General features: G+C 41.4%; 4 protein-coding genes across 11 annotated transcripts in view; 3 read left to right on the top strand and 1 right to left on the bottom strand.

The window, feature by feature from the left end:
• The window catches only part of LOC109907215 (protein argonaute-2), a 25,473-nt gene extending 10,209 nt beyond the window's left edge, over nt 1–15,264 (top strand). For 4 of the 7 annotated variants that reach the window (XM_020505047.2, XM_020505050.2, XM_031795172.1 and 1 more), the window contains exons 12-20: nt 179–315; nt 543–727; nt 1,761–1,920; nt 2,573–2,663; nt 3,069–3,275; nt 3,642–3,776; nt 3,884–3,985; nt 5,488–5,687; nt 5,873–15,264. In XM_020505047.2, the coding sequence (XP_020360636.1) occupies nt 179–315; nt 543–727; nt 1,761–1,920; nt 2,573–2,663; nt 3,069–3,275; nt 3,642–3,776; nt 3,884–3,985; nt 5,488–5,687; nt 5,873–5,981 (1,326 nt within the window). In that variant the 3' untranslated portion in view covers nt 5,982–15,264. The remainder of the gene's footprint in view (nt 1–178; nt 316–542; nt 728–1,760; nt 1,921–2,572; nt 2,664–3,068; nt 3,276–3,641; nt 3,777–3,883; nt 3,986–5,487; nt 5,688–5,872) is intronic. The other 3 variants (XM_020505048.2, XM_020505049.2, XM_020505052.2) reach the window with 3 other exon arrangements.
• A 1,246-nt stretch (nt 15,265–16,510) lies between these two features.
• On the top strand, nt 16,511–20,474 carry si:ch211-57n23.1 (uncharacterized). Its single transcript, XM_020505055.2, has 3 exons — nt 16,511–16,640; nt 17,413–18,030; nt 19,466–20,474. The coding sequence occupies exons 2-3, from the start codon at nt 17,483–17,485 to the stop codon at nt 19,605–19,607; spliced, it is 690 nt and encodes a 229-aa protein (XP_020360644.1). The 5' UTR covers nt 16,511–16,640; nt 17,413–17,482; the 3' UTR covers nt 19,608–20,474.
• LOC109907219 (chromatin accessibility complex protein 1-like) lies at nt 20,024–22,237 on the bottom strand. Its single transcript, XM_020505056.2, has 3 exons — nt 21,823–22,237; nt 21,324–21,450; nt 20,024–21,222 (listed from the first exon to the last, which is right to left on the bottom strand). The coding sequence occupies exons 1-3, from the start codon at nt 21,961–21,963 to the stop codon at nt 21,143–21,145; spliced, it is 348 nt and encodes a 115-aa protein (XP_020360645.1). The 5' UTR covers nt 21,964–22,237; the 3' UTR covers nt 20,024–21,142.
• Nucleotides 21,917–24,860, top strand: LOC109907216 (GATA zinc finger domain-containing protein 1). Of its 2 annotated transcripts, none has more exons than XM_020505053.2 (5): nt 21,917–22,707; nt 23,352–23,474; nt 23,584–23,643; nt 23,776–23,959; nt 24,138–24,860. In XM_020505053.2, the coding sequence occupies exons 1-5, from the start codon at nt 22,528–22,530 to the stop codon at nt 24,326–24,328; spliced, it is 738 nt and encodes a 245-aa protein (XP_020360642.1). In that variant the 5' UTR covers nt 21,917–22,527; the 3' UTR covers nt 24,329–24,860. The 2 variants fall into 2 exon arrangements, with proteins under 2 accessions (XP_020360642.1, XP_020360643.1); XM_020505054.2 differs by lacking the exon at nt 21,917–22,707 and adding an exon at nt 22,759–23,170.
• The last annotated feature ends 33 nt before the right edge of the window (nt 24,861–24,893 follow it).

Below are 24,893 nucleotides of genomic sequence, written 5' to 3' on the forward strand. Positions count from 1 at the left end.
TCGCTTAGTATTGCACCACTATGTTGGCAACACAAACAAAAACTACAGGAATGCCAGTTGTTTAATGCGAGGCTCAGCGATGTTAGGATTTTGACTCATGTAGTGTACACCCGGCTTAATTTGTCCATTCAGACAACTATTTGTCTCTGACCCTTATCTCGTCTTCCTTTTACTCAAGCAGAATAAAGCAATAGCAACTCCCATCCAGGGAGTGTGGGACATGAGGAACAAGCAGTTCCACACTGGCATAGAGATCAAGGTGTGGGCCATCGCCTGCTTCGCCCCACAGAGACAGTGTACTGAACTCCTGCTTAAGTAAGAACTGCTGCTGCCAGGAGCCCTTAGGAGCCTCAATAACCATTGTGGGGGGGGGGTTATAATTTGGATGTTTTTTTTAAGTTAAAGTATTTTTCAATTTTTGAAACTTTCTTCTGTGTTAGCCTGCTTATGATTTCAATCTACACAATATTTTTGGAATCCAATAAAGAGTTAGAGGACACTTGTATTGTGTTTTTGTACCTTCTAACCTGTTTTTCTCTCAGGGCGTTCACAGACCAGCTGCGTAAGATCTCTCGCGACGCGGGGATGCCCATCCAGGGCCAACCCTGCTTCTGTAAGTACGCTCAGGGGGCGGACAGCGTGGAGCCCATGTTCAAACACCTGAAGTACACCTACCAGGGCCTGCAGCTGGTGGTGGTCATCCTGCCTGGGAAGACACCCGTCTATGGTGAGGAAACTGGAAACTATACTGTACAAAAATATAAACGCAACAGTTTTCACGGTACAGTTCATATGAGGAAATCAGTCAATTGAAATAAATAAATTAGGCCCTAATCTATGGATTTCACATGACTGGGAATACAGATTTGCACATGTTGGTCACAGATACCTTCAAAAAAATGCATCTCTAAAATGCAATTGTGTTCATTGTCTATAGTTAATGCTTGCCCATACCATAACCCCACTACCACCATGGGGCACTTTGTTCACAATGTTGACATCAGCAAAATGCTCGTTGTCGTTCCCCCCCCACACACATGGTCTGCGGTTGTGAGGACGTACTGCCAAATTCTCAAAAACGACGGAGGTGGCTTATGGTAGAGAAATAAACATGAAGTTATCTGGCAACAGCTCAGGTGGACATTGAGTCAACATGCCAATGGCATGCTCCCTCAACTTGAGACATCTGGCATTGTTACGTGACACAACTGCACATTTTGGTGGCCTTCTATTGTCCCCAGCACAAGCTGCACCTGTGTAAGGATCATGTTTAATCACCTTGATATACCACACCTGTCAGGTGGATGGATTATCTAGGCAAAGGAGAAATGATCATTAACAGAGATGTAAAAATATTTGTGGCCAAAATTTGAGATAAATAAGCTTTTTGTTCTGGGATCATTTCAGCTCATGAGACATGGGCCAAAACTTCACATTTTGTGTTGTATATGTTCCTAAGTTAATGAATGTCACTGTTTAACTCTGCCTCTAAATCCTATTGGTTCAGTTAGTGCTGTGCTCTATAAACTGTTCTGGATTATTTAGTGGATTATATGTTCAACTGTATGAAAGCACATTTAACATCTTTCTACCTTACACTTTGACATTTTAGTCATTTAGCAGACACTCTTATCCAAAGTGACTTAAATTAGTGCATTCATAAACCAATTCAGAATTCATTGCAAAACACAAACTAGCTGTATATATCTCCTGTTGTGCTGACATAGCCTTTCTCCCTCCCCTGCTTCTCTGTGGGCTAGCTGAGGTGAAGCGTGTTGGTGACACGGTGCTGGGCATGGCCACCCAGTGTGTCCAGGTCAAGAATGTTCAGAAAACCACTCCCCAGACCCTCTCTAACCTCTGCCTGAAGATCAACGTCAAGCTGGGCGGGGTCAACAACATCCTCCTCCCACAGGGCAGGTCAGTGCAGAACCTCTCGTTGTCATCGCTATGAATACTTGCTGGTTTACTGTTAATGTCTAACAGTATTGTACTCTGCATTCGGTTAAAATGTATAAACCTGGGCCTCCCGGGTGGTGCAGTGGTCTAGGGCACTGCAGTGCTAGCTGTGCCACCAGAGAATCTGGGTTTGCGCCCAGGCTCTGTCACAGCCGGCCGCGACCGGGAGGTCCATTGGCCTAGCGTCGTCCGGGTTAGGGAGGGTTTGGCCGGTAGGGATATCCTTGTCTCATCGCGCACTAGCGACTCCCGGGCGCAGTGCACGCTAACCAGGTGCACGGTGTTTCCTCCGACACATTGGTACGGCTGGCTTCCGGGTTGGATGCGCGCTGTGCTAAGAAGCAGTGCGGCTTGGTTGGGTTTCGGAGGACGCATGGTTTTCGACCTTCGTCTCTCCCGAGCCCGTACGGGAGTTGTAGTGATGAGACAAATGGTAACTAGAGACGGATAGTAACTACTGACAATTGGATACCAGTCTACTCATTCTACACGCTATAAGTGAAAAGTCAAGTCAGTCTCATCCAGCCATCCATGTATATGTCCGTTCTTCTGTTCACACGTCTTCTCTGTGATGATGGCTCTGGTTAATCTTGTGGGTGTCTGTTCTTCCCAGGCCCCTGGTGTTCCAGCAGCCAGTCATCTTCCTGGGTGCTGATGTCACTCACCCTCCTGCTGGAGATGGGAAGAAACCCTCCATCGCTGCAGTAAGTCAGACAGAGCAGACGCTCCACAGGACCTTGTCACCTACCAGGGACTGTAGGGGTGCATCTCAATAGTCTACAGTAGTTTATTTTACCCACAGAACCATGTTTCTGCTAGGGAGTAGGGGTGCAATAGTCTACAGTGGTGTCCTTTACTATGTCCAACATCTGAAATGGAGAGAACTGAGGGAATCAATAGCCTACATTGCTCACTGACCAGCTTTGACCTGACTTTTCAAAACAGCCAAAAAATAAATGATCTTAAGTGTGCTCTGCGCTTCCTCTGGGATGCACTTCCTCCTGATGAATCCCTACATGACTCCATCTGACCTATCCCTCTAGTGAGTGAAAATCCTGATGTGTATGTTTGTATATTGTCCTGATCACATCCCTGTTCCTCTTTTCTAGGTGGTGGGGAGCATGGACGCCCACCCCAGCCGCTACTGTGCCACGGTGCGGGTACAGCAGCATCGCCAGGACATCATCCAGGACCTGGCCACAATGGTCAGAGAGCTGCTCATCCAGTTCTATAAGTCCACCCGCTTCAAGCCCACCCGGATCATTTACTACCGCGACGGCATATCTGAGGGCCAGTTCAACCAGGTTAGACTTGAGGTAGACTTGAGGAAATAGGATTTCAATTCAATTGCATGATCTGTAATTGTACTGTACTGGTTGTGAGTGAAGGATTTTCTGCTGTTTGTTTTTTTTGTTTCTGTTTCTATTGGTTACTGTCCCAATTTACTTCTGAATGCCTAGTCTTTGTTTTACTAAGATCATATCAGGTATTTCAGATTTTTAAAACTTTTTAACCAAAAAGAAAGTTAAAACGTTTAAAAAAAATCCCAGCTGTGTTTCTGTTTCTATTAGTAAGCGTTCCGATTCTGAATTGCCCGCTCTATCATTTCCCCCCTGATTTGTATTGTGACGTGTGGGAGTTACTGTTTTTAAACTGTAGCTGTCGTTTTGGGTTTTATCCAGGTGCTCCAACATGAGTTACTGGCAATCCGTGAGGCCTGCATCAAACTGGAGAAGGACTACCAGCCCGGTATCACCTTCGTGGTGGTGCAGAAGAGACACCACACTCGACTGTTCTGCATGGACAGAAACGAGAGGGTTCGACGTCTCTCCAATTCATACTGACCACTATTATTACTGTAAAAGAAACTTCTATGAAATGCCTACATCGTGATATTATATGATTCCTAATGTGTTTTGTTCAGGTTGGTAAGAGTGGCAACATCCCTGCAGGCACCACAGTGGACACCAAAATCACTCACCCATCGGAGTTTGACTTCTACCTGTGTAGCCACGCTGGCATTCAGGTAGGGACCAGCCAAATGGCTAGGGTACAATTTCTGACACAACCCAGGACACTGTAGAGCTAGCAAGTGGAGAAGGGACTATTATGGAAGAGAGCCTACCTCCAGCTTTACTAATACTAAACTCAGCAAAAAAAGAAACATCCCTTTTTCAGGACCCTGTCTTTCAAAGATCATTTGTAAAAATCTAATTTTAACTTCACGGATCTTCACTGTAAACACTGTTTCCCATGCTTGTTCAATGAACCATGAACATGCACCAGCTTATAGACGGTAGGCAATTAACTTAACTTAGGACACTAAAAAGGCCTTTCTACTGACTCTGGAAAAACACAAAGAAAGATGCCCGGGGTCCCTGCTCATCTGCGTGAACATGCCTTAGGCATGCTGCAAGGAGGCATGAGGACTGCAGATGTGTCCAGGGCAATAAATTGCAATGTCCGTACTGTGAGACGCCTAAGACAGTGCTACAGGACGAACAGCAGATCGTCCTTGCCGTGGCAGACCATGTGTAACAACACCTGCACAGGATCGGTACATCACACCTGCGGGACAGGTACAGGATGGCAACAACTGCCTGAGTTACACCAGGAACGCACAATCCTTCCATCAGTGCTCAGACTGTCCGCAATAGGCTGAGAGAGGCTGGACTGAGGGCTTGTAGGCCTGTTGTAAGGCAGGTCCTCACCAGACATCACCGGCAACAACGTCGCCTATGGGCACAAACCCACCGTCGTTGGACCAGACAGGCCTGGCAAAAAGTGCTCTTCACTGATGAGTTGCGATTTGGTCTCACCAGGGGTGATGGTTGGATTTGCGTTTATCGTCGAAGGCATGAGCGTTACACCGAGGTCTGTACTTTGGAGCGGGATTAATTTGGAGGTGGAGGGTCCGTCATGGTCTGGGCCGTGTGTCACAGCATCATCGGACTGAGCTTGTCCTTGCAGGCAATCTCAACGCTGTGCGTTACAGGGAAGACATCCTCAGTGGGCAGCCTTGGCCAGCAAAGAGCCCGGATCTCAATCCCATTAAGCACGTCTGGGACCTGTTGTATTGGAGGGTGAGGGCTAGGGCCATTCCCCCCCCCCCCCCCAGAAATGTCTGGGAACTTGCAGGTGCTTTGGTGGAAGAGTGGGGCAACATCTCACAGCAAGAAGTGGCAAATCTGGTGCAGTCCATGAGGAGATGCACTGCAGTACTTAATGCAGCTGGTGGCCACACCAGATACTAACTTATGTTTTTTTGTTGACAAACTATTTAATTTCTGTTAGTCACATGTCTGTGGAACTTGTTCAGTTTATGTCTCAGTTGTTGAATCTTATGTTCACATCTACACGTGCTAATTAAGTTTGAGTTTGTGCTTCTGAGACGTAGATGTAGTTTCACTGCTCTAAATGTTTTTATAATTGGGATGTTTAACATTTATAGGCTGTTATACTTTGGTTGAGCTAAATGACATGCATTACCAATAAACATGATTTAATAATGGTAATACCTTTCCCCAGGGGACCAGCCGACCGTCCCATTACCACGTGCTGTGGGACGACAACCATTTCACATCGGACGAGCTGCAGGTGCTAACCTACCAGCTGTGCCACACCTATGTGCGCTGCACCCGCTCCGTGTCCATCCCTGCACCAGCCTACTACGCCCACCTGGTGGCATTCCGTGCCCGTTATCACCTGGTGGATAAGGAGCATGACAGGTAAGAGACCACGTCTGATGTTGACCATGGCCCTGTTCTGATAACCTATTCAAAATACCTCCTTATTTCCATCGTATCGCTGTACCATTCAAACTGTGACAGGTTAGTGATTACCAGGAAGTGATGAAGGAGAATTAAAAAAAATTGGACTGAATAATTCAAACTTCCCATTGTAATCATTCTAGTGCGGAGGGCAGTCACACGTCTGGACAGAGCAATGGGCGTGACCAGCAGGCTTTGGCCAAGGCAGTTCAGATCCACCAGGACACACTGCGCACTATGTACTTCGCCTGAAGCACCGGGGGCGGGCATTGGTGAGACAGACCCAACAGGGAAGAAGCACTCTCTCCTCCCACCTAACCCCCTTACTGTATCAGGTGTGGGCGTTAAGTGTGTTTGTCGTCTTGTCTCTCCCTGCCAGTAAGGGGGAATGATACCAAACAAATTAGGGAGGTTTTTTTCTCTCCAAAATGTCCACAATTATTTTCAAAAATGCATACAAAACCGCTTTCTCCCCCCCTTCCTGGCCTAACCCTGGTCATTATTAGGCAGTACTATGTAAAATGATTCCTCAGAAATGGATTGTGGTGGAGTGGACTCCTTTATTTTACATGTTGTACATTTGTTTGTATTTGTAAATGTGGGTGAGAGATTTGTATTTTCTTTACACTGACAGTTGGAAATACTTGTATCAAACTAAGGGGCGGTATCATCACACTTTGGTGGTGTTTAGACACTATACAGTTTTCTGAAGGGGTCTCCAGGGTTGAAAGGAGGTGGGGATATCAAAGACGAGAACGGTCCGATAGGTTTATAATCATTCTTACTCTTCACAACTTTATTTATCAGCCAATCAAAGCAAAGTGCACTGACCAGGACTTAAGTACACAAGTACTTAGCATCTTATCTTTTCATTTGTATGTACTATGAATTTAACAGGCTTGGATACAGTACCAGCCTCAAGAGTATTTGTCCTCCAACACTGGTGACCAACACGTTTTTATGCTGCATCTGATGACCGCTAAGCAAGTAATTTTTGTATTAGATTTTCATTAGACTTTGAAACTGTTAACACTTATTTTTTATCAAGACTTATACAAATCAATAATATGAAATTGTAACGACAGCAATTTTTGCTGTCTTGCCTTTTACTTGGACTGGGTTGTTTTGTCAATCTATGGCCAGTGTGGCCAGTGAATAGATTTACTAATAGAATGGGACTGGTTCCCAACAGACACCTTTTGTGCTCTCTGAGCCACATTACATGTGAAGACATCTACATGGGGGGGGGGGGTCAAGTCTCTTGAAATGAAATCTGTTGTCTCGTTTTAGTGTCCCCCTTATTTTCATGCAATCTATTTTACGAATTTGTGCGTAGATGACTTACACGTTTGATTTAAGCATTTGGATATTGTTAACCTTATCTAGTTTTCTTTGTGGTTTTATGGCAGCGAAATGGTTTTCTCCCGACTGGAGGGGGGGGGGGGTGTAGTTGTAATGCTGTCATCTTGTAGTACAGTTGATGTATGAATCGTATAGTAGAGTGAAGCCTGTGATGTCAATGTCACATGTAGGTACTGGACTGAAGATGAGGTGGGGTTCTATTGGGGAGAAAAGATTCCATAGACTGCTAGATATTTTCTCTTTGTTATTCCTCTAAAAAAAGGGAGCAATTATGCTATTCTACTAGTTGAGCAAAGTTGTACTTTTTTTCTTTTTTTTACGCAAGTAGTTTAATTGTGGGCTTTGTATCATAGCCTCATGGGATATAGGGTATATTTTGAATACGCTTTTAGAAGAGAATGCTAAAATGATAGAAGGAATTTTTCAAAACGATTGTCTGGTATGTAGTTATAAAGAATATTAAAAACTAAAAAAGATTTAAAAAAAAGTTTATGCAGAGCTTGCATGAAGAAATTGTAATGCCTTCCAAAATGTTTTTTATTCCTTTTTCTGTTCTCCTTAGTAATGACATTTTAGCAGGGGTTTTTCATATAGCTTAGATTGGCTGGCTTTTATCTCGCTCTTTTCTAACTATGCATTGTTTTTAACCAAGAGATTTTAGCAGTGACCTTTCCCAAATATGAATTTAGGACATTTGTAGAGTAGTTTTTTTGTTGCTTGGTGCGTTTTAATAGCATTTGTAGTGCTTCTTCCCTAGACCTTTAATGGTATGGGGGGTTGTGTTGTCATTTGTATTGTATATTTGATAGCACAAAAAATTCGGTATATACTTTATAGAACACACATCACTCTTCTTAGCCAAACAAGATTACATATTTTATACAAAATTCATGTCCTAAAGAAACTGAAGCACAAGATACCATTTTTAATTCCAGGTGCTCGACTTTCTCTTTCACTAATGTCACCTTAAATCTCAATGGACTTGTCCAAGATGCTCTTTACTTGCCATAAGTATGGTAATAGACGCTGAAGTGGTTTTGAATACTTTTTTTCTCTCTACCTTAATGACATTTCTCATTACCTTCAAAGTCATCCGAAGTCCGACTGACTGTTTGTGGATCATTCTTAGAAATCAAGTACTTGATATTTACTTGTTTTTTTTCCTTTTTTCTTTGCTGGTCTCACGATTTGTAAATAGATGCATTTTTTGATAGTAGTGAAACATAAATTCCATTGATTGGTCAAGCCAAGCAGGAGACCCGGGCATACATTATGTGCAGTTGTGTTGAAATGGCTGTGTGTTCTACCTCTTGTTACCTGTTCAAGTGTTATGGTAACGTCACACAGTTGGTCATTTCTTCATAATTACACAGGATATTATATCTGGTTGTCATGTGTTTAAACCTTTCATGTATGACAGTCAGTGATCCTGCGTTCTGTAGTCATAGTTTCTTAGTTCTTGAGTGGGATCTTAAATCTTGTTCAAGATGTTTCCAAAACAAACAAAGTGATTTGAGAGCAAATTATTTGATCGTAACAAGCTTTTTATTTTAATTGTTTTCTGCGCCAATGCATTAATGTTTAGCACCTCATTGCATATCTTTGGAGATGGATGGAGTTGCCTAACAGACTGCGTTGTAAACATGTTGGTAAAGCCAAGGCTAATAACAATTTAGCTGCTCACCCACAATTTGATGATTAGTATTGTTCATTGACATTTTTCTTTTAAGCTATTTGCTTAATACTTGTGAATATGCAACATGTACTGCTCTGCTCCCATAGATACACATGGGGTACATAGAAAGGCATCTCCCATGTTGCTTTAATTGGGTTCATTGAATGAAATGTTGTTTTTGGAATGCGTCGTCTTAGCTCCCCTCATTGTTGTCTCACATTTGATTCATATTTGCTACAGTCAACCCAACAGATGGCAGGTTGTAGTTAATACAGTTCAAGTAGACATGATTGATAACATGAGTTGTTGCTGTGTTAACTAATCAAGCATGATTTGTTGTAGGGTGCACTGGTCAAAACCGCATGTTTGCTTGTCCATTGAATTGTGAACATTTTCCTTTCAATATGGCTAAAGCTCAACTTTTCATACTACCTTTTTTCATCCGTTTTCCCTCCCTGAAGTCTGCCTCGCCTTTTGTTCACCCTAAACTTGTTTCTTGGGAGATGTGGTCTTGTTACTGCTTATTTGTATTTTAAGTTACTTATTTATACACAGCACCTTGGATTATACCAGACCTGTACAGCATTGCTTTTCCTGAAAATATCCAAAACATTTGATGTTATTTTGCACTAAAATAAAAACCCTTTTGGAGCTGTAGTATAGTCACTAGTTTATTGTCTGAGAGAAAATGAGACCAGATCAGCTGGTGATATGATGCATCATGAGTCTCAATACCAGGCTAGTTTGTCTGAGACCATACCAAGTCATTGCATTGACAACTGGTCCCAGATTACACACAATCAAATTGTATTGGTCACATACACGTGTTTAGCAGATGTTGTAGGAAATGCTTGTTTCTAGCTCCAACAGTGCAGTAGTATCTAACCATTTCCCAACGTATACCCAATACACACATCTAAGTAAGGAACGGGGTTAAGAATGTATACATATACAGACTAGCAATGTCAGCGGCATAGACTATGATACAGTATATACAAATGAGATGAGTAATGCAACATATGATAACTTTAATAGTGGCCAGTGATTTCAAGTCTGTGTATATAGGCAGAAGCCTCTATGCTAGTGATGGCACACTAAGCCAGACATTCAGATGGTTACTCCTAGGCCTGTTTGTCGAGAGGGTTTCTCCCAGCCAGCATGCAGTGGGGATTCACTGAAAATAATGCCTTTTTTAACAGCCTCGTCAGATGAATAACTGCCACTGGGTTGTCATTGAATCTCCTCCCAGAAGAGGGTGCTATTCATCATTTATTCTATTTTGAGCTTTTGTATTTCTATGGCCATGAAAAAGTTGAGGGAAAACCATATGCAAAACAATAGTCGAAACTGACATTTATCTTACCATGTATTAGGATGATGGGTAGTCGTCTGGTAGTTGGAACGTTCTGATTGTATATCTTATTGGTTGTGTAAATGTGTAGCTATAGTCTGATGCCAAAGTTGTGAGTGTGGAAAAAGGGTCCAGCAAGTTGTTGGTTAAATGTGTATTACCTGCGTTGTTGTGGTCGCCAGAATTAGAGAAGTCAGAGGCATCTCAGAATGTGGCAGAATTAGTAGCATATCCGTATGTAGGAGTTGACTGCACACCTTTTTTGATCGGAGAACACCTTGCTATATTAAAGCAATAAGGCACCTCGGGGGTTTGCGGTATACGGCCAATAAACCACAGCTAAGGGCTGCTCTTAGGCGCAACGCATTGCGGAGTGCCTGGACACAGCTCTTAGCCAAGGTATATTGGCCGTATACCACAAACCCCCGCGTAGCAATATAAGCTGTTCGTCCCCGATCTGACAAGGTATAATTCTGTCTGCCTTTGGACAAGGCAGTTAACCCACTGTTACCTAGTAGGCTGTCATTGTTAATAAGAATTTGACATTAACTGACTTGCCTAGTTACAGGTTACATTTAAAACCAACATAATTAGAGCAGTAAAAATAAATTGTTGGCACACCCATGGTATACGGTCTGATATACCGTGGCTTTCAGCCAATCCGCATTCAGGGCTGGAACCACCCAGCTTTAAACGATTTAGTCTTTGTCAGTCAAATCAGGAATGTACGCAAGTGAGATACAGTTGCCATAGGGAAGTCATCCGTAGATGGAATGTGTATTTGGTCTTGTACAAAATAACATTAAAATCATGCACAGATCTCAAGTTAGTAATTATTGCATGAAATCAAGACATTCATATGCATCGTGGGCCGTGAATAACAACTATGTTGATGGGGGTGTTTTCTTGTATTAGAAGGCATATCATGTTAATAGATAATTGGAACTGAACAGTAGCTTTACATTCTAGTCCCAAGCCCTTGCAGGAAAAGGTGCTCTTCATATAAGGCTGAGACTCCCAAGTTCTATCAGAAGGTCTTTGTATTATCAATATTTATAATTAAATCGATGTTGAGCATTTGCCACCTGATTTTGTACTGTCAGTCTCAGTATTTGTGGAAAACAAATATCGATAACTAAAGGTTATGAATAATAATAATAGTCTGTCTTATACATAAAATGACAATAGATCCAATATTTATCTTTATCATGCTTATTTGAGGCGTTGGAGTGTTTGCGTGACATTTTAAATGGTATTTGAGATAGTTTAGCTTCTCCATTGCTTAACTTTACCCTGTAGTAGTTTTCACTTGTATAGCTTTGATTTGGGCAGAACATTGTCTAGATGGGCTGAGTAGTAGTATAGGCTGGCTTTTCTATCCTATTCAGCTAAGGTAATGGCTCCTGTATTACAGAGGAAAGTGAAAATAAACTATGTAAATTACAAAGCGGGTGCTATCTGTGTTCAAACTATTTTATACTGTGGGCAAACAAAAAATATATCAAATCGGATGTGTGTACAGAAAGGCCACTCCTTTACCCATCTTCCCTTGAAGGTCTACATTTGAAATAACATCCCTGTTTAGTAGAGTAACTTATTTTCTTAACTCAAATGTAACAATGAATGTACTTACGGCCAGTATATTTGTAATATTAAGTTGTATCCACCTGTAATTTACGCTTGTATCCATAACTTTTTTTTTATGCATGCTCATTATCTTCAGTCCACAAACCTTAAACTGATTGGCTCCTGAAAGTGGGATAAAGTCCAACTTCAGTCTTTTGTTTTCCTAAGTACCTTAGCATAGGCTAACATCACATATTGTCAAATAATTAATTCCCCTTCTGTCATCACATTGAATAGACATCTTGTTCATCAGAAAGCAAAATGTTATCATTTAATAGTTGATTTCTTAGTTACATTTGAAAGCTATCACAGGAACATTTAGACTTCTATAAAATAAAACAGTTTTGCTACATAGTGTCACAATGGTGCAAAGATCGGTCCGTTTTATCTTTTTCCTTTGTGTGTGAGATTTTTGGCTTATGCTCGTTTTGGTTCTGATATTCCACTACAGTACACACTAGATAGTTTTATGGAAAATGACTAATGCTGTCTCGGGCAACTAATCCAACATTTAAAATTTTGTGTTGACACCTTGGAATGTCTGCAAATGTCCAAGTTTTTAAAGATGCTTATGATCTCGAACATGATGTGATGCTGTCTCAGTGCCATGGCTTCAGCATGTCCTGCTGTGATGAGCGTCCCATCTCAGTCTTCTCTCCCCCTTGAGTAAACGGCACGATTGTTTTCTAGTGTTCTTCGGTTGAGCTGATTCCACAAGCACTAGGCCAGGATTGTCGTTATGCCAAGCTTGACCCCCTATGATCCTATTTAAAAAGAGAACAGAGCCTTCATAGCGCTTCACCAAACAAATGCCATATATGTGCATTTAACATGCAGGACTGACATGGATGTGTTATATCCTTCTGAAAGAATTGAGGGATTCAGAATGACTTGGCTTTTTATATACCAACTTAGTAAACTACCTCAAAACGGTCTCGGGTGCTAGTGTTTATCCCTAATTTATGACGAAGACAAAAATCAATTGTAGTGACCAAACAACATAAGCCAATACTGTGTATTAGACATTATTTTACATCCCAAAAATGTATTACAGATGAACTTTACATACAAAAACAAAGTTCAAAGGACCAAATTTTGTAATTGCAGTTCAAGTCTCAATGTTATTATATATGCATGCGAGTCCTCTTTTAACATTTTTATAACTGTAGTGATAACAAAAATAACCAATGAACGCTTAGCTAGCAGAAACTGAGTTGGGAGGAGTTTGCGTAGCAATATAAGCTGTAGTCATGACTGGATGATATATTGACGTGCCAATCGAATGGCTATTTATTCGTCCATCTAATCACTTACTATTCCTGCTATAAGTTTTTGGTAGTATTAAATATAAATAATGGGCTGCAGATGGAGGCTTGTCAATGGGATGATGTATGCAGAGCAATAACTACTGAAGTCCAAGCTATGGCTTGACTAGGTGTAATGCAAGTCTCACCTAGTGAGCTACATGAACCCTGCCTTGTGATCTAGAGTCAACTACAGCAGGCCTCAGACACGGTGGCATCTTTCATTCAGCCTTTAAGAGATGGATGTCTGATAAATGGAATGTACTTGTAGCTTAGCAAACAAATGGTCCAGCTTTAATGGTTAAAGCTTACTAAGGGTCTGACACAATCTGCATCTTGAAGTGATTTTATCCAGTACTGCAATAAAACCGCCAAGGCTATTTAATTTTTTGTTGTTGCCCTTTACCAGTTTTAATCTGTTCTTACACCCATAAAAAGGAAAATAACTATCCACATTTGTAATGTTTTAGGGAAGGCTAATATATGTATTTTTGCATGCTACATTCTACGAAGTGAATACATTTGAACTACACTTTCCTCAATGTTTTGTACATTGACATGATATACAGATGTTGCCTACTGGCATATTTCAGTCACTTAAGATGATCTGATAGCCCAATGGAAAGGTACAACAATGGTATGGAAATTAAATTCCAATTCTCGTGTCATCTGATCTGAAAACATCATGTTTTTATGGTGTGCCTTTTTTAGAGATTTATTTTCCACCAATCCTATTTGAGTTGCTCACCCATATTTGATTTACAGCACCACATAAAATAATTTCCATATCATGCAACCTTGAGTGAAGACGCTGCATAGAGTGATCAGTATTTGTGTTTTGCACTTTCAAAGCAGTTAAAAAAAGAAGCCAGCTTATGGCTGGGCAGACAGAAATGTATAAAACACAAGGTATTTTATGCTATCAACATGAATAATATGACTGAAGAGCTTTTCTAAAAAGGTAAAGATATATCTATATATATTCACGAAGTACCTCATAAGCCTGACAAATGCTGCATTGACTTTTCTCATTTTTTATTTTGTCTTCATATTGTCCAATAAAATGTAAATATCCCCTTTGGGAGGTTTGATTGTCACAAGGCTGTGCATATGCCATGCAAAACCAGTTCACTGTCAAACATTTAAATGGTATTTTCTGAACCTGAAGCCAAAATAAATGGTTGTGTGAGATTGTCATGTATGCACTTTTCTTATACATTTATCATCATTCTAAATTGTAGCCACATACTTTCCATGTTTTGCTTGTTAGGATGCTGCGAGTGTCCAAAGAACCCCAAAAAATTGGTGTCAGTCAGGAATTCATGTAATTTTCCATCCACAAAACTATGGCGACTCCATACTGTTCGACGTGACCGTTGACTCCGGTATTGCCATGAGAGGGCTGTATCTGCAACTGTTTGTCCTCCCTATCTTATTCTCCCACACCTTTGTCTTAAGATAGCCTTAGAACTTCAAATGGGGTACCTTCTTCTAGTATATTTGGCCTTAAAAGTACTAAATTATGCACTAGAATCCACACCTTGAGAAACCATGTCATGCATGCGCCATTGCCACATATCTACCTCCTATGAATGTAAGTGTCCTGAAGATGCAGTCACCTAATTTTAATTTGTTCTGTTACTCTTTTTAAAATATTTTTTGTATGACAATCATCCTTGAATTATCAATTAAATATTTGTGAAAAGCCCTACACCTCCTTATGTCTTGACTTTTCACAGTAAACACTATCCAGGACCTACCATTTCTGTTTTAACCCATCAAGGATTTTTTTCTTTAAATGTCCGTGTAAAGCGACCAAATGCTTTTTGCAAAGGCAGTCGTGCACAGTACAGTGAACTCAAACCTCCCTCGCGTGTGATTTCGATTTTCAGAGTTTTCTCTATTACCACATGCTAAAACTGAATTTGCTGTCATATCTATCATGGAGAGATCTTTTTGGTGCTGGTTTATTATTTCGATCCACTGCTAGCAGCTCCTCGTTGTCGAAAGTGTCAGTTTTGATTTCTATTACTTTTTTTGCTAACAATTATGATTACAAACGAGAGATGCTGTAAAGCCCTGATAGAAAATGTGAATGTTTCATTTAATATAGTTAACTCTGGCTTGACTGTAAATTGCATTAATTCATAAAAATATCAAGTTTCTTAAAATTTGTTGTATTTTACTATGTACATAAAGATTTGGTTAAAATGTGAACGGTTTAATCTTGTCCCTTGATGTACGTATGAATAACTGGTCATGGTGCTTGTAGGTGGACATGAGAGATTCTGCAAGTTAATCATTTAGTATGACACATTTTGGGCTTCATGAACCACATGTTCCCAATGAAATAACACGGTCCATCTTTAGCTGTTTTTGCCATTCCTATTTACTTATGTCAGTGCTAGACTTTTCCAAATACACCTCTTGCCGCCCTTTCTATTTTACTGCCAAAACAGCACTCCCTAAACACACACCGATGGTGTCCATAAATATGATTTAGTACTTGTATAAATGAGGTGATATACTTTTTATTTCAGCCATAAAGTCCATTTGGTTTTTATACTGCTCCCACAAGTACAGTAGTCTACACCTAGCAGTGTTTTTTTCTTTTCTCGAAATGGATCCGACTGTTGCATGTGCACCACCTATATTTGATTGTGCCGTTCAAGCCCAATAGAATGGAAGTAAAGACTGCCGATTTCCTAAAATACATATGCTACGGAATATTGACACTGCTTGATTTAGAAGTCTTTTGGGGTATACAATCAACTGACAAACTTTAATTTGGGGCCGACTTTTTCCCATGTATTCTACTTGAGTCCATGTTATCTGCAGGACACAACCTGCGCACAATATATCTCTTAAGTCAACTTTCAGAAGATATATTTATAGGACAAATTATTGTTTATTAGTTGGCATCTAAAATTACAGCTGGCAGTGCCACATATATAAACCAGATAAGTAAAAGGACCAATTTAAGAAAACTAATTTCACTTTACAAGCAAAATTACACTACAACATCGCAGTCTGTTGGTATTCGACAAATTCATGGTGCTTTGCTTGTTCTTCGGCCTGGTGTCAGACTAGACGTAACAGAGTAAACGTAAATCCGGGATACTCTTACATAAGGCAGATGGTTACTCAAGGCAAACACATGTTGGGTGGGTGAGCCTATAACACGAACGTCTAGAAACCCAAAGGTTGAGAGTTCAAATCGGATCATGGACAATTTTTGTTAATTAGCAACTTTTCAACTACTAACCCCAACCCTTCTAACCCAAACCATTTTAGGTAACCTTAAACCTAACTCCTAGTCTAGGTAACGTTAGCCACCTAGCTGGATTTCGTAACATACCATACGAAATGGGTGGTGGACATGTACGAAATGTAACATGCATATCATACTAAATTATGCCTCGAATTTACGTACAGAATAATACGAAATGCTCTGACACCAGGCTGTTCAAACCGCTGAGAGAAAGAGGGAGAGAGCGAGTCATACTTTCCAAAAACTCACCATGTGTAATTTGACTTCACTTGCACCAGCGACGGACTAAACTGCGTACGTCTCCGGAATTTTCTTCTATAAGGTAATCTTTGCATTAAGAAATTTGTAATACGCCGTTTGATTACATTTGTAAGTATGTTGCTTTGCTTGACAGTTTCGCGAATATATTGTATAAACAGGAAGATACGACAAATTATGACCGTTTGCAGAATGAACCGATTGCAGTGTTGGAACGATTGGGATTATTTTCCACCGCCTGTCGGTAATGATTCGATTGACCCCAATTTCGTTGGAACCAAATATCTAAATGATTTTGTTCATAACATAAGCAGTGGAGTAGCCCACTGTTTGCATTTAGTTGTTTATATTTCACCTATGTCCAGGTGGTTTCATTAAGATGTGTTTAACAGTGATGGTCCCACAACATTATTGCAAAGCTTTATAGGCTTGCATTTGTACTGTAAGTACCAGGGAAATACTTTTAAACACATTTTGTTGCCTGCAGCAAGGACATAACACGGAAAAATGGTTAGACAGTCTGCCATAGTGCAACCATGCCAAACATTACTGTTAGACCACCCTACTGGTAGGAAGAAAATACACAGGAAAAAATAGGTGAAAGTTGTTCAAGAACGGATTCAAGTCACTAACCTCTGTCTGCAGAACATATTATATGTGAGAAATACAGAAAAGTTACTGTGAACTGTAATGTTCAAAACAAAGAGTCCTGTGGCTTGGAAATGAGCTCATGTTTTCCTGGATGAATGATTCACTGCTGGACTAGTACCATGTTTATTTCTAGCGGCACAAATTAGGCCTATCTAAATGACAATGCCCATTGCATTACTCCTCAGGCCCAGTAGCCTTGCTTGCCAGGCTAATAGACACACTGCTGGGGAACAAGACTAGTCCAGCTACATTGTGATGAAGTGGCTCCACGATGGAACAACTAGCTGGGCTTGGCTCTGCCTCTCCTATTGCCTCCTGAGTGCCTGGTACCCGGTGGGGGCAGAGGTGGGACCCACGCCCGACCCTGAGTCAGGGGAGCCCATGCAGGGAGACTGGGAGTGGGGCTCTGGTTCCTTCAACCTCCAGGATCTACTCCAAAGCTTCCCCGCTGACAGCCCTTTTGTGACAGAGACTCCGGGGAATCCTGTCAACTGCTCCCAGCGCTTCTGGCTGCCCTCTGCCTCCCCAGTCTGCTGGGACGACATCGCCGGGCCAGAGGAGTTTGAGCAGTCTCGTCTGCTGGTGCTCCAGAATAGGGCGGCCCTGCAGGCGGTGTCCCTGGCCAGCGAGGTGGTGGTAGAAGGGGGAACTTCAGCCTCGTTTAAACAGCAGGCCTTGGAGGACTTGCGGGTGGTGAGGGCGGACTACCTGAACGTGACAGAGACGACAGAGACCATGCAGAAGGTGTTCCTCACACTGGAGGAGAAGAGGAAGGAGGGGACTGAGCACTGGACATTCTCAAGGTGAGGGGGAGGGAGCACAGGACCTTCTCAAGGTGAGGGGGAGGGAAGGGAGCACAGGACCTTCAAGGTGAGGGGTAGGGGATGGAGCACAGGACCTTCTCAAGGTGAGGGGTAGGGGATGGAGCGCAGGACCTTCTCAAGGTGAGGGGTAGGGGATGGAGCGCAGGACCTTCTCAAGGTGAGGGGTAGGGGATGGAGCACTGGACCTTCTCAGGGTGAGGGGTAGGGGATGGAGCGCTGGACCTTCTCAAGGTGAGGGGTAGGGGATGGAGCGCTGGACCTTCAAGGTGAGGGGTAGAAAACCGAGCACTGGACCTTCTCAAGGTGAGGGGGAGGGGACAGAGCACTGGACTTTCTCAGGGTAAGGGGACAGAGCACTGGACCTTCTCAGGGTGAGGGGACAGCACTGGACCTTCTCAGGGTGAGGGGACAGAGCACTGGACCTTCTCAGGGTGAGGGGTAGGGGACAGAGCACTGGACCTTCTCAGGGTGAGGGGGTAGATTCACTCACTGCACCACAGCACTGAGTTGGCCCCTAGTCTTGTTCCACGTGCTGTTTGTGTTAAACAGGACGGCATGGTAGTTTTGCTTTTATTTTTACTCCTAAGGAATGAATACTCAGTCATATCAATGTTTTTTTTAACAGTGTTTGTTAAAGGCATAGTAAACTATTGAGAAATTCAATGATTGTAGAAGCTTGTTCGTCAAAGGGAATTGAGGTTACTTCCTCTAGGGACTTGTGCAAGCAGGATAATGTGTAGGGGAGTGAGGGAACTAAAGGGTCAATCAATCAATCAAATGTATTTATAAAGCCCTTTTTACATCAGCCAATGTCAAAGTGCTATACAGAAACCCATCCTAAAACCCCCAAAAGCAAGCAATGCAGAAATAGAAGGGTATGTGGAGCTTTCTGCTCCAACCAGCATTGTTGAATTCCTAGCAGATGAAGTCATGCATGATCAACCACTAGTCAGGACCTGTCCTACTGAGTAGAGGGGTCTAAGAACAGAGCGGGAACAGTCGCCTGAATCATTTCACGTTCTACTTCTTCAGTCCTCCCCACATCTGGCTGAATCAAAGTGCTGGTATGAGATTCATTACAATGCAATTTGACATCAGACTCTCTTTCTAGTATGATACAGTTTGAACCAATCCCGCTGGTACTTGTTTATTCGGATCCCCATTAGCTTTTGCCGAAGCAGTAGCTGTTCTTCCTGGGGTCCACACAAAAACATGTAACAAAACACTGTTACACTGATAGACAACAGTCGCACACATAAAATACACAACTAAATACTAATGTGTGTGTAATTGATAGTGTGTCGATGTAAATATTTAGGAGCTCAAAGAGTACATTGTTATAGTAAAATGTATGAAACCTGTTTTTAGGTTCATGTGTATGAGAACCTTTTGTGACTTTGTTGTCTGTTTCTAGTATAAAGGAGCACATTGCCAAAACGAAGGACTCCATCAACGGAAAAGACAACGTGGCAGCCCTCCTAGAGAAACAGTTCTCTAGCCTAGAGAAGTCTTTACACATCATGCAACTCCGACTTGACAAACTAATGGCACAGTGAATGATGTGTTCTTCAGGATATTTTTTTGTCAGCTTTTGAATGAACTGTACCATCATGTAATATATCCCACTAACAATGCATGCAAACTCAGGTTAAAAAAACCTTTACAAAACATGAGGTGCACTTTCTTTGTATATGAACTAGGTATTTTATTCTTCCGTAGTCACATTCCTATTAGGTGTATTTTAATCCTATCTGAAACCCAAACTGCATGCAAAGCCTACAGCATCAGGGAGATTTTGATGGAAATAAAATCTATTTTTATACTCAGCATGCACACCTGTTCCAGAAAGAGATGTTATTTATTGAAGTAAAACTGTGTGACACTCATACAGTGTGGTATAAAATTGTAACATTTATGTAAATGCTTTGTTGCAACAAGGTGAAGACAATAGAACACATAGGGAATGACAATCTGTAGAGCATGAAGATTTTATTTTCATTAACTAAACTATGGAACACAAAAACATCCAAAAGGCAAGTCTCAATCGTTAGATGGGATGAAATTGCTGTTAAACACTTGTAGAAAATATATACACAGCGGTTCAAGTTCAGTGCATTCTTTCCATTTTTGAGACCATACACGCTAGCAGTTACAGTAGCCTGCTTTATAGTTCAACCACACACAGTGGCATATTTAGACTTTGATTTAATAAATGTAGCATTGTCTGTGTGATGATTTTTTTTCACATAAACCGAAATATTGCAATGCCTGTCCTCGTAAATTCACCACAATCTGAGAGGAGCTGTTACTAAAAAATGAAATTAGAGATTCAATATTAAATTAGTGCTGCCTGCAACCACCCAGTACTGAAACTACCAATGGTTTTGACTGAGTAATATGGTAAATATATCACATTAAACACAGCAAAAGTCTAAAGTGTCTTTTATACTCAGTCACGTTGCTAAAAGGAATCGGTTTGCATGTGTAGATCTCTAAAGATAAGTTATCAACATTGTTTATGAATGAAAGGTATATAATACAAAAAGTCATAAAGTAGATAGACTGCGCATTGGGGTTCCTCTTTATAAAAAGGACACAACTAATGAGTCAATTTGGTTTGACCTGAGAACTGGAATATATATATATATATATTTTTAAAGCACCTGATTTGTTCAACCTTTGCTTCAAGATCTTGTTTAGAAAAAGAATGCCCAAAACAGATGAAAGCTTGCACTATTTGCACTGAGTGGTATCAAAACCAGAGGAAGCACAGACGTTTCTCTTCGGCAGCAGGTGATTGCTGTAGGGGGGAATATGGGGGTGGTATCATGGTCAACATATGATTATGATTTTAATGGTTTATCTGTAGTCAACTCACATACTGATTCTTTCTGACCCCAAACTGAATGACCATTATCTGGAAGACTGGGCAACTAATGGTAGTAAACATAATATACTCTAGTACGTCTGAGGGAAGATGTTGGCCTACATAATACCATCGCCTGGAAGTAGTATGGAATAAGCTGGAGAAAAAAAGCTTCAACAGACTACATGCTAGCAACCACTATTGCTTGAAGGGTTGCATGTCTTTTCAATTGTCTGCTTCCTCAATTGGATTTTCCTCTATGAGCTTCAGGTAATCTCGAGCGAAGATTTTCTTTGGTAGGATATCTGTAACAGTATAATGAACAGATAGTCAATATTGACTACCTACTGTATGCTCAGACAGAAGAGAATGTAAGTCACGTGGTGGTGGCAACACTAGTTCTTACCTGTGAGAAACTGAAAAGTCTCTGTTCCCTCAACAGTATTGGCCAGATCACTGTACAAGAGTGTCTTATTGTCTTTCCCGGATCCATTATTGAACGAGGACAGAGCCAAGTACTGAACGAACAGTTCCTACAAGACACGAGTGTTATGTATGAAATTGTTATTACATAGGACAGTTCCCATTTATTAACAGTGACACTATAATGGAGGCCAGTCTTCAATTTACAAGGCTCTGATGGATGTAAAGTAAGCAGAGGCAAAGACATTCAGACATTAGGGTTTACATCCTATTTTGGTTGAGGCTCTACAGCCATGTCAGTGCAGGGCTAGCTGGCTAACTGTTACAGCCATTCAGGGTTAGCTAGCTACCTTCTTCACGAGCTTGAACTAATGGAAGTAGCTAGCTAGCACTGCCTATAATGAAAATGCTGCAAAACTAGCTAGCTGACCTAGCTATTGGCTAGCTAGCATAACTACGCAAGTAAACTGAATTCAACCTACTGTTGCTTTGGTGGTGATGAGAAGAGCCTCTTGGTTGATGCTTGAGACGTCGGGAGAACTTTTCATGATCATTTTCACGCGAGTCATTGGAAGAGAGATGCCTTTGCTGTTAGATGCATGATTAACGTTGTCTCCAGACATTTTGACATGAATAAGGAAATTTCTTCCGTGGTACTGGTAGCAACCGTTGATATACAGTTGCGAGGAGTGGAAGTTCCCCGCTACTTCCTGATCAGTGACGTAGTAAGCGTGTTGGATGTTTTTTTTTTCTCTCACCCAAAACTAAAGTAGCTAGCTACCGTATGTACTTCTGTTTCAGACAATCTTATCGTTTTTTTGCTTGATTTTTACAAAGAAGTAGCTAAGCGTTTATAAGCCTGCCTGCTAGATAAATATAAGGCTGCCGATACACTCCATCACAGTAGGTGGCGCAATAACGTTACACTTTTAAGTGCTCCAACACGTCACTAACTATCTGTAAAGAAGGAAAATTAATTTTACGGACAGGTTATCTGTGTTGTTCCTTTAAACATAGCTTTCGATTATTGCTGGTTTTATTTGCATTCTGTGTCTGTTTGTCTGCGCGAGCGGACGAGTGGCTCTTTTTTGTTGTTGCTGATGTTGTTAGCCAGAAAGCAGTTAGCTAAATAGCTAGCTAGCTAGCTAGCTTCTGCATTCATCATTTCACTGGCCAACACGTTCAAGATGCCTCTGGGTTTGAAACCATGTTGCGCTGTCTGCAAAATAAACTCATCGTCTATGTGGAAAAAGGGAAACCAAGGAGAGATCCTGTGCAATAACTGTACGGGGAAGAGCACCAGCAGTGGAGCATCTGGACCCTCGGTGTCCTCCAACACACTACAGAATAATGGCGGGGGCAAGCAGGTTGTTTGTCGTTTTGAGCACATACACTAAGTGTACAAAACATTAGGAACACCTACTCTTTCCATACCAAGTGAATCCAGGTGAACGCTGATTCCTTATTGATGATGTCACCTGTTAAATCAACTTCAATCAGTAGATGAAAGGGATGACACAGGTTAAATACATATTTTCAAGCCGTGAGACATGGGTTGTGTATGTGTGCCATTCCGAGGAGGGTGAATGGGCAAGAATAAAGTGTTAAGTGCCTTTGAACGGGTTATGGAACTACGTTGTGTGTCGAGCTGCAACGCTGCTGGGTTTTTCACGATCAACAGTTTCTCATGTGCATCAAAAATGGTCCAGCCAACTTGACACAACTGTGGGAAGTATTGGAGTCAACATGGCCTGCATCCCCGTGGTATGCTTTTGACAACTTGTAGAGCCCATGCCCCGTAAATTGAGGCTGTTCCGAGGGCAAAAGCAGGTGCATCTCAATATTAAGGTGTTCCTAATGTTTTGTACACTGTGTACATAGGCCTGCACTATAATGTACTGTGCTGTGCTCCCCTTAGTGACTGTAACTCCATACTAACAATATATGCATGTTTACACATTGTCACCCTGATGGAAATGTAATATTGGTATTTGACACATCTTGCCCACAGTCTAAACAAGAGATCCACAGGAGATCAGCACGGTTGAGGAGCACAAAGTACAAAGCCCCTGCCTCTGAAAAAAAGGTGTCTACCAAAGGAAAAGGCAGAAGACACATATTCAAACTAAAAAATGTAAGTATATTATCAGTTCAAATACACAGGAACTATCTTTGTGTTGGATTGTCAGAAATCACAGGGGTTCAAATCTAAGCTCCTCCCAATGTGACCCCTCCCCCCACAGCCAATCAAAGCACCAGAATCTGTTTCCACAATCATCACATCAGAATCAGTCTTTTATAAGGTATGTTTACTTTTTATAAATCCTTTCTGTACAATATGTTAGCAAACATAACAAACGTATCTGTTGTATAATGTATGCCACAGATATGTATAGCTGTCAACAATCGTTCTGCCTTCGTGTGTCATTGTGCAGGGTGTGTATTATCAGATGGGAGACGTCATCAAAGTGACAGACGAGGATGATGGGAGGCCGTACTATGCACAGATCAGAGGTTTCATCCAGGACCAGTACTGTGAGCGGAGTGCCGCGTTGACTTGGTTGATACCAACCCAGGCCAGTCCTAAGGACCTGTTTGATCCAGCCACTTACATTGTTGGTGAGTGATGATTGAACATAAGTATTTATCTCACATTTTTTAAAGTTACATTTGAGCACACAGAAATAAAAGAGGTCTCTTTCTGAACATTGTATATGGGAGTAATGTCACAGTAGACTCAAAAGACCACTACTAGCTGATAATGTTTCCATTACTGATTTTCTGATTGTGTCTATAGGTCCAGAGGAGGATCTACCCAGGAAGATGGAGTACTTGGAGTTTGTGTGCCACGCCCCCTCGGAGTACTTCAAGTCCAGGAGCTGCCCCTATCCCACCATTCCTATCCGTCCAGAGAAAGGATACATCTGGACCCATATTGGACCCACGCCGGCCATCGCTATCAAAGAATCATTTGGCAACAGCAATTAGCCGCTGGGTCAATTAACATGAAGATATTAACTTTGTCTGTTAGTCTGCTAGTACAAGGCACTTGACCCAAATTGCTCCAGGGTCGCTGTTGATAATGGCAGACCCTGGCCATGACCCACTCTCGTGAGAGTGGTTCAGGGTGAGTTGGGACATGCTAAAAAAACACATTTCCAATTCACACTTGTACATGTATGAAATGGGACAAATATAAACACCCACATAATAATAATAATAATAATTATTATAATAGTCTGAATATTGAAAGTGTTTGTAATTCAACGTTTACAAACCCTTCTAAGTCAAACCCTTCCAACAGTACAGGGACGGACCCATGAAATGATCATCCTGAGGTGACAGTCAGACATGGGATTGACTTTTTTTATTCGGTAATAATTGTGGAAAATACCTTTTTCATAAGCTTTGTACTGGAATGTTTTTCAAACAACATATCATTTTTATTTAGACATCTGTGCAATACATCTTAAGTGTTATACCTAAAAATAAAACAAAGTATTTATAAAGATGCTTTTAATAGACTCCAAGTTCTATCCCTTTTGGTATATAT

The sequence above is a fragment of the Oncorhynchus kisutch genome, linkage group LG17 (genome assembly GCF_002021735.2).
Source record: "Oncorhynchus kisutch isolate 150728-3 linkage group LG17, Okis_V2, whole genome shotgun sequence".
NCBI lineage: Eukaryota > Metazoa > Chordata > Actinopteri > Salmoniformes > Salmonidae > Oncorhynchus > Oncorhynchus kisutch.

Coding starts and splice junctions, on each gene's coding strand:
- LOC109907219 (XM_020505056.2), bottom strand. CDS start 21,963: ATGTCTGGAGACAACGTTAATCATGCATCTAACAGCAAAGGCATCTCT. Junction 21,451..21,822: donor TCATCACCACCAAAGCAACA/GTAGGTTGAATT, acceptor CGTGTCTTGTAG/GAACTGTTCGTTCAGTACTT. Junction 21,223..21,323: donor GACTTTTCAGTTTCTCACAG/GTAAGAACTAGT, acceptor ATACTGTTACAG/ATATCCTACCAAAGAAAATC.
- si:ch211-57n23.1 (XM_020505055.2), top strand. CDS start 17,483: ATGAAGTGGCTCCACGATGGAACAACTAGCTGGGCTTGGCTCTGCCTC. Junction 18,031..19,465: donor GAGCACTGGACATTCTCAAG/GTGAGGGGGAGG, acceptor GTCTGTTTCTAG/TATAAAGGAGCACATTGCCA.
- LOC109907216 (XM_020505053.2), top strand. CDS start 22,528: ATGCCTCTGGGTTTGAAACCATGTTGCGCTGTCTGCAAAATAAACTCA. Junction 23,644..23,775: donor CAGAATCAGTCTTTTATAAG/GTATGTTTACTT, acceptor GTCATTGTGCAG/GGTGTGTATTATCAGATGGG. Junction 23,960..24,137: donor TCCAGCCACTTACATTGTTG/GTGAGTGATGAT, acceptor TTGTGTCTATAG/GTCCAGAGGAGGATCTACCC.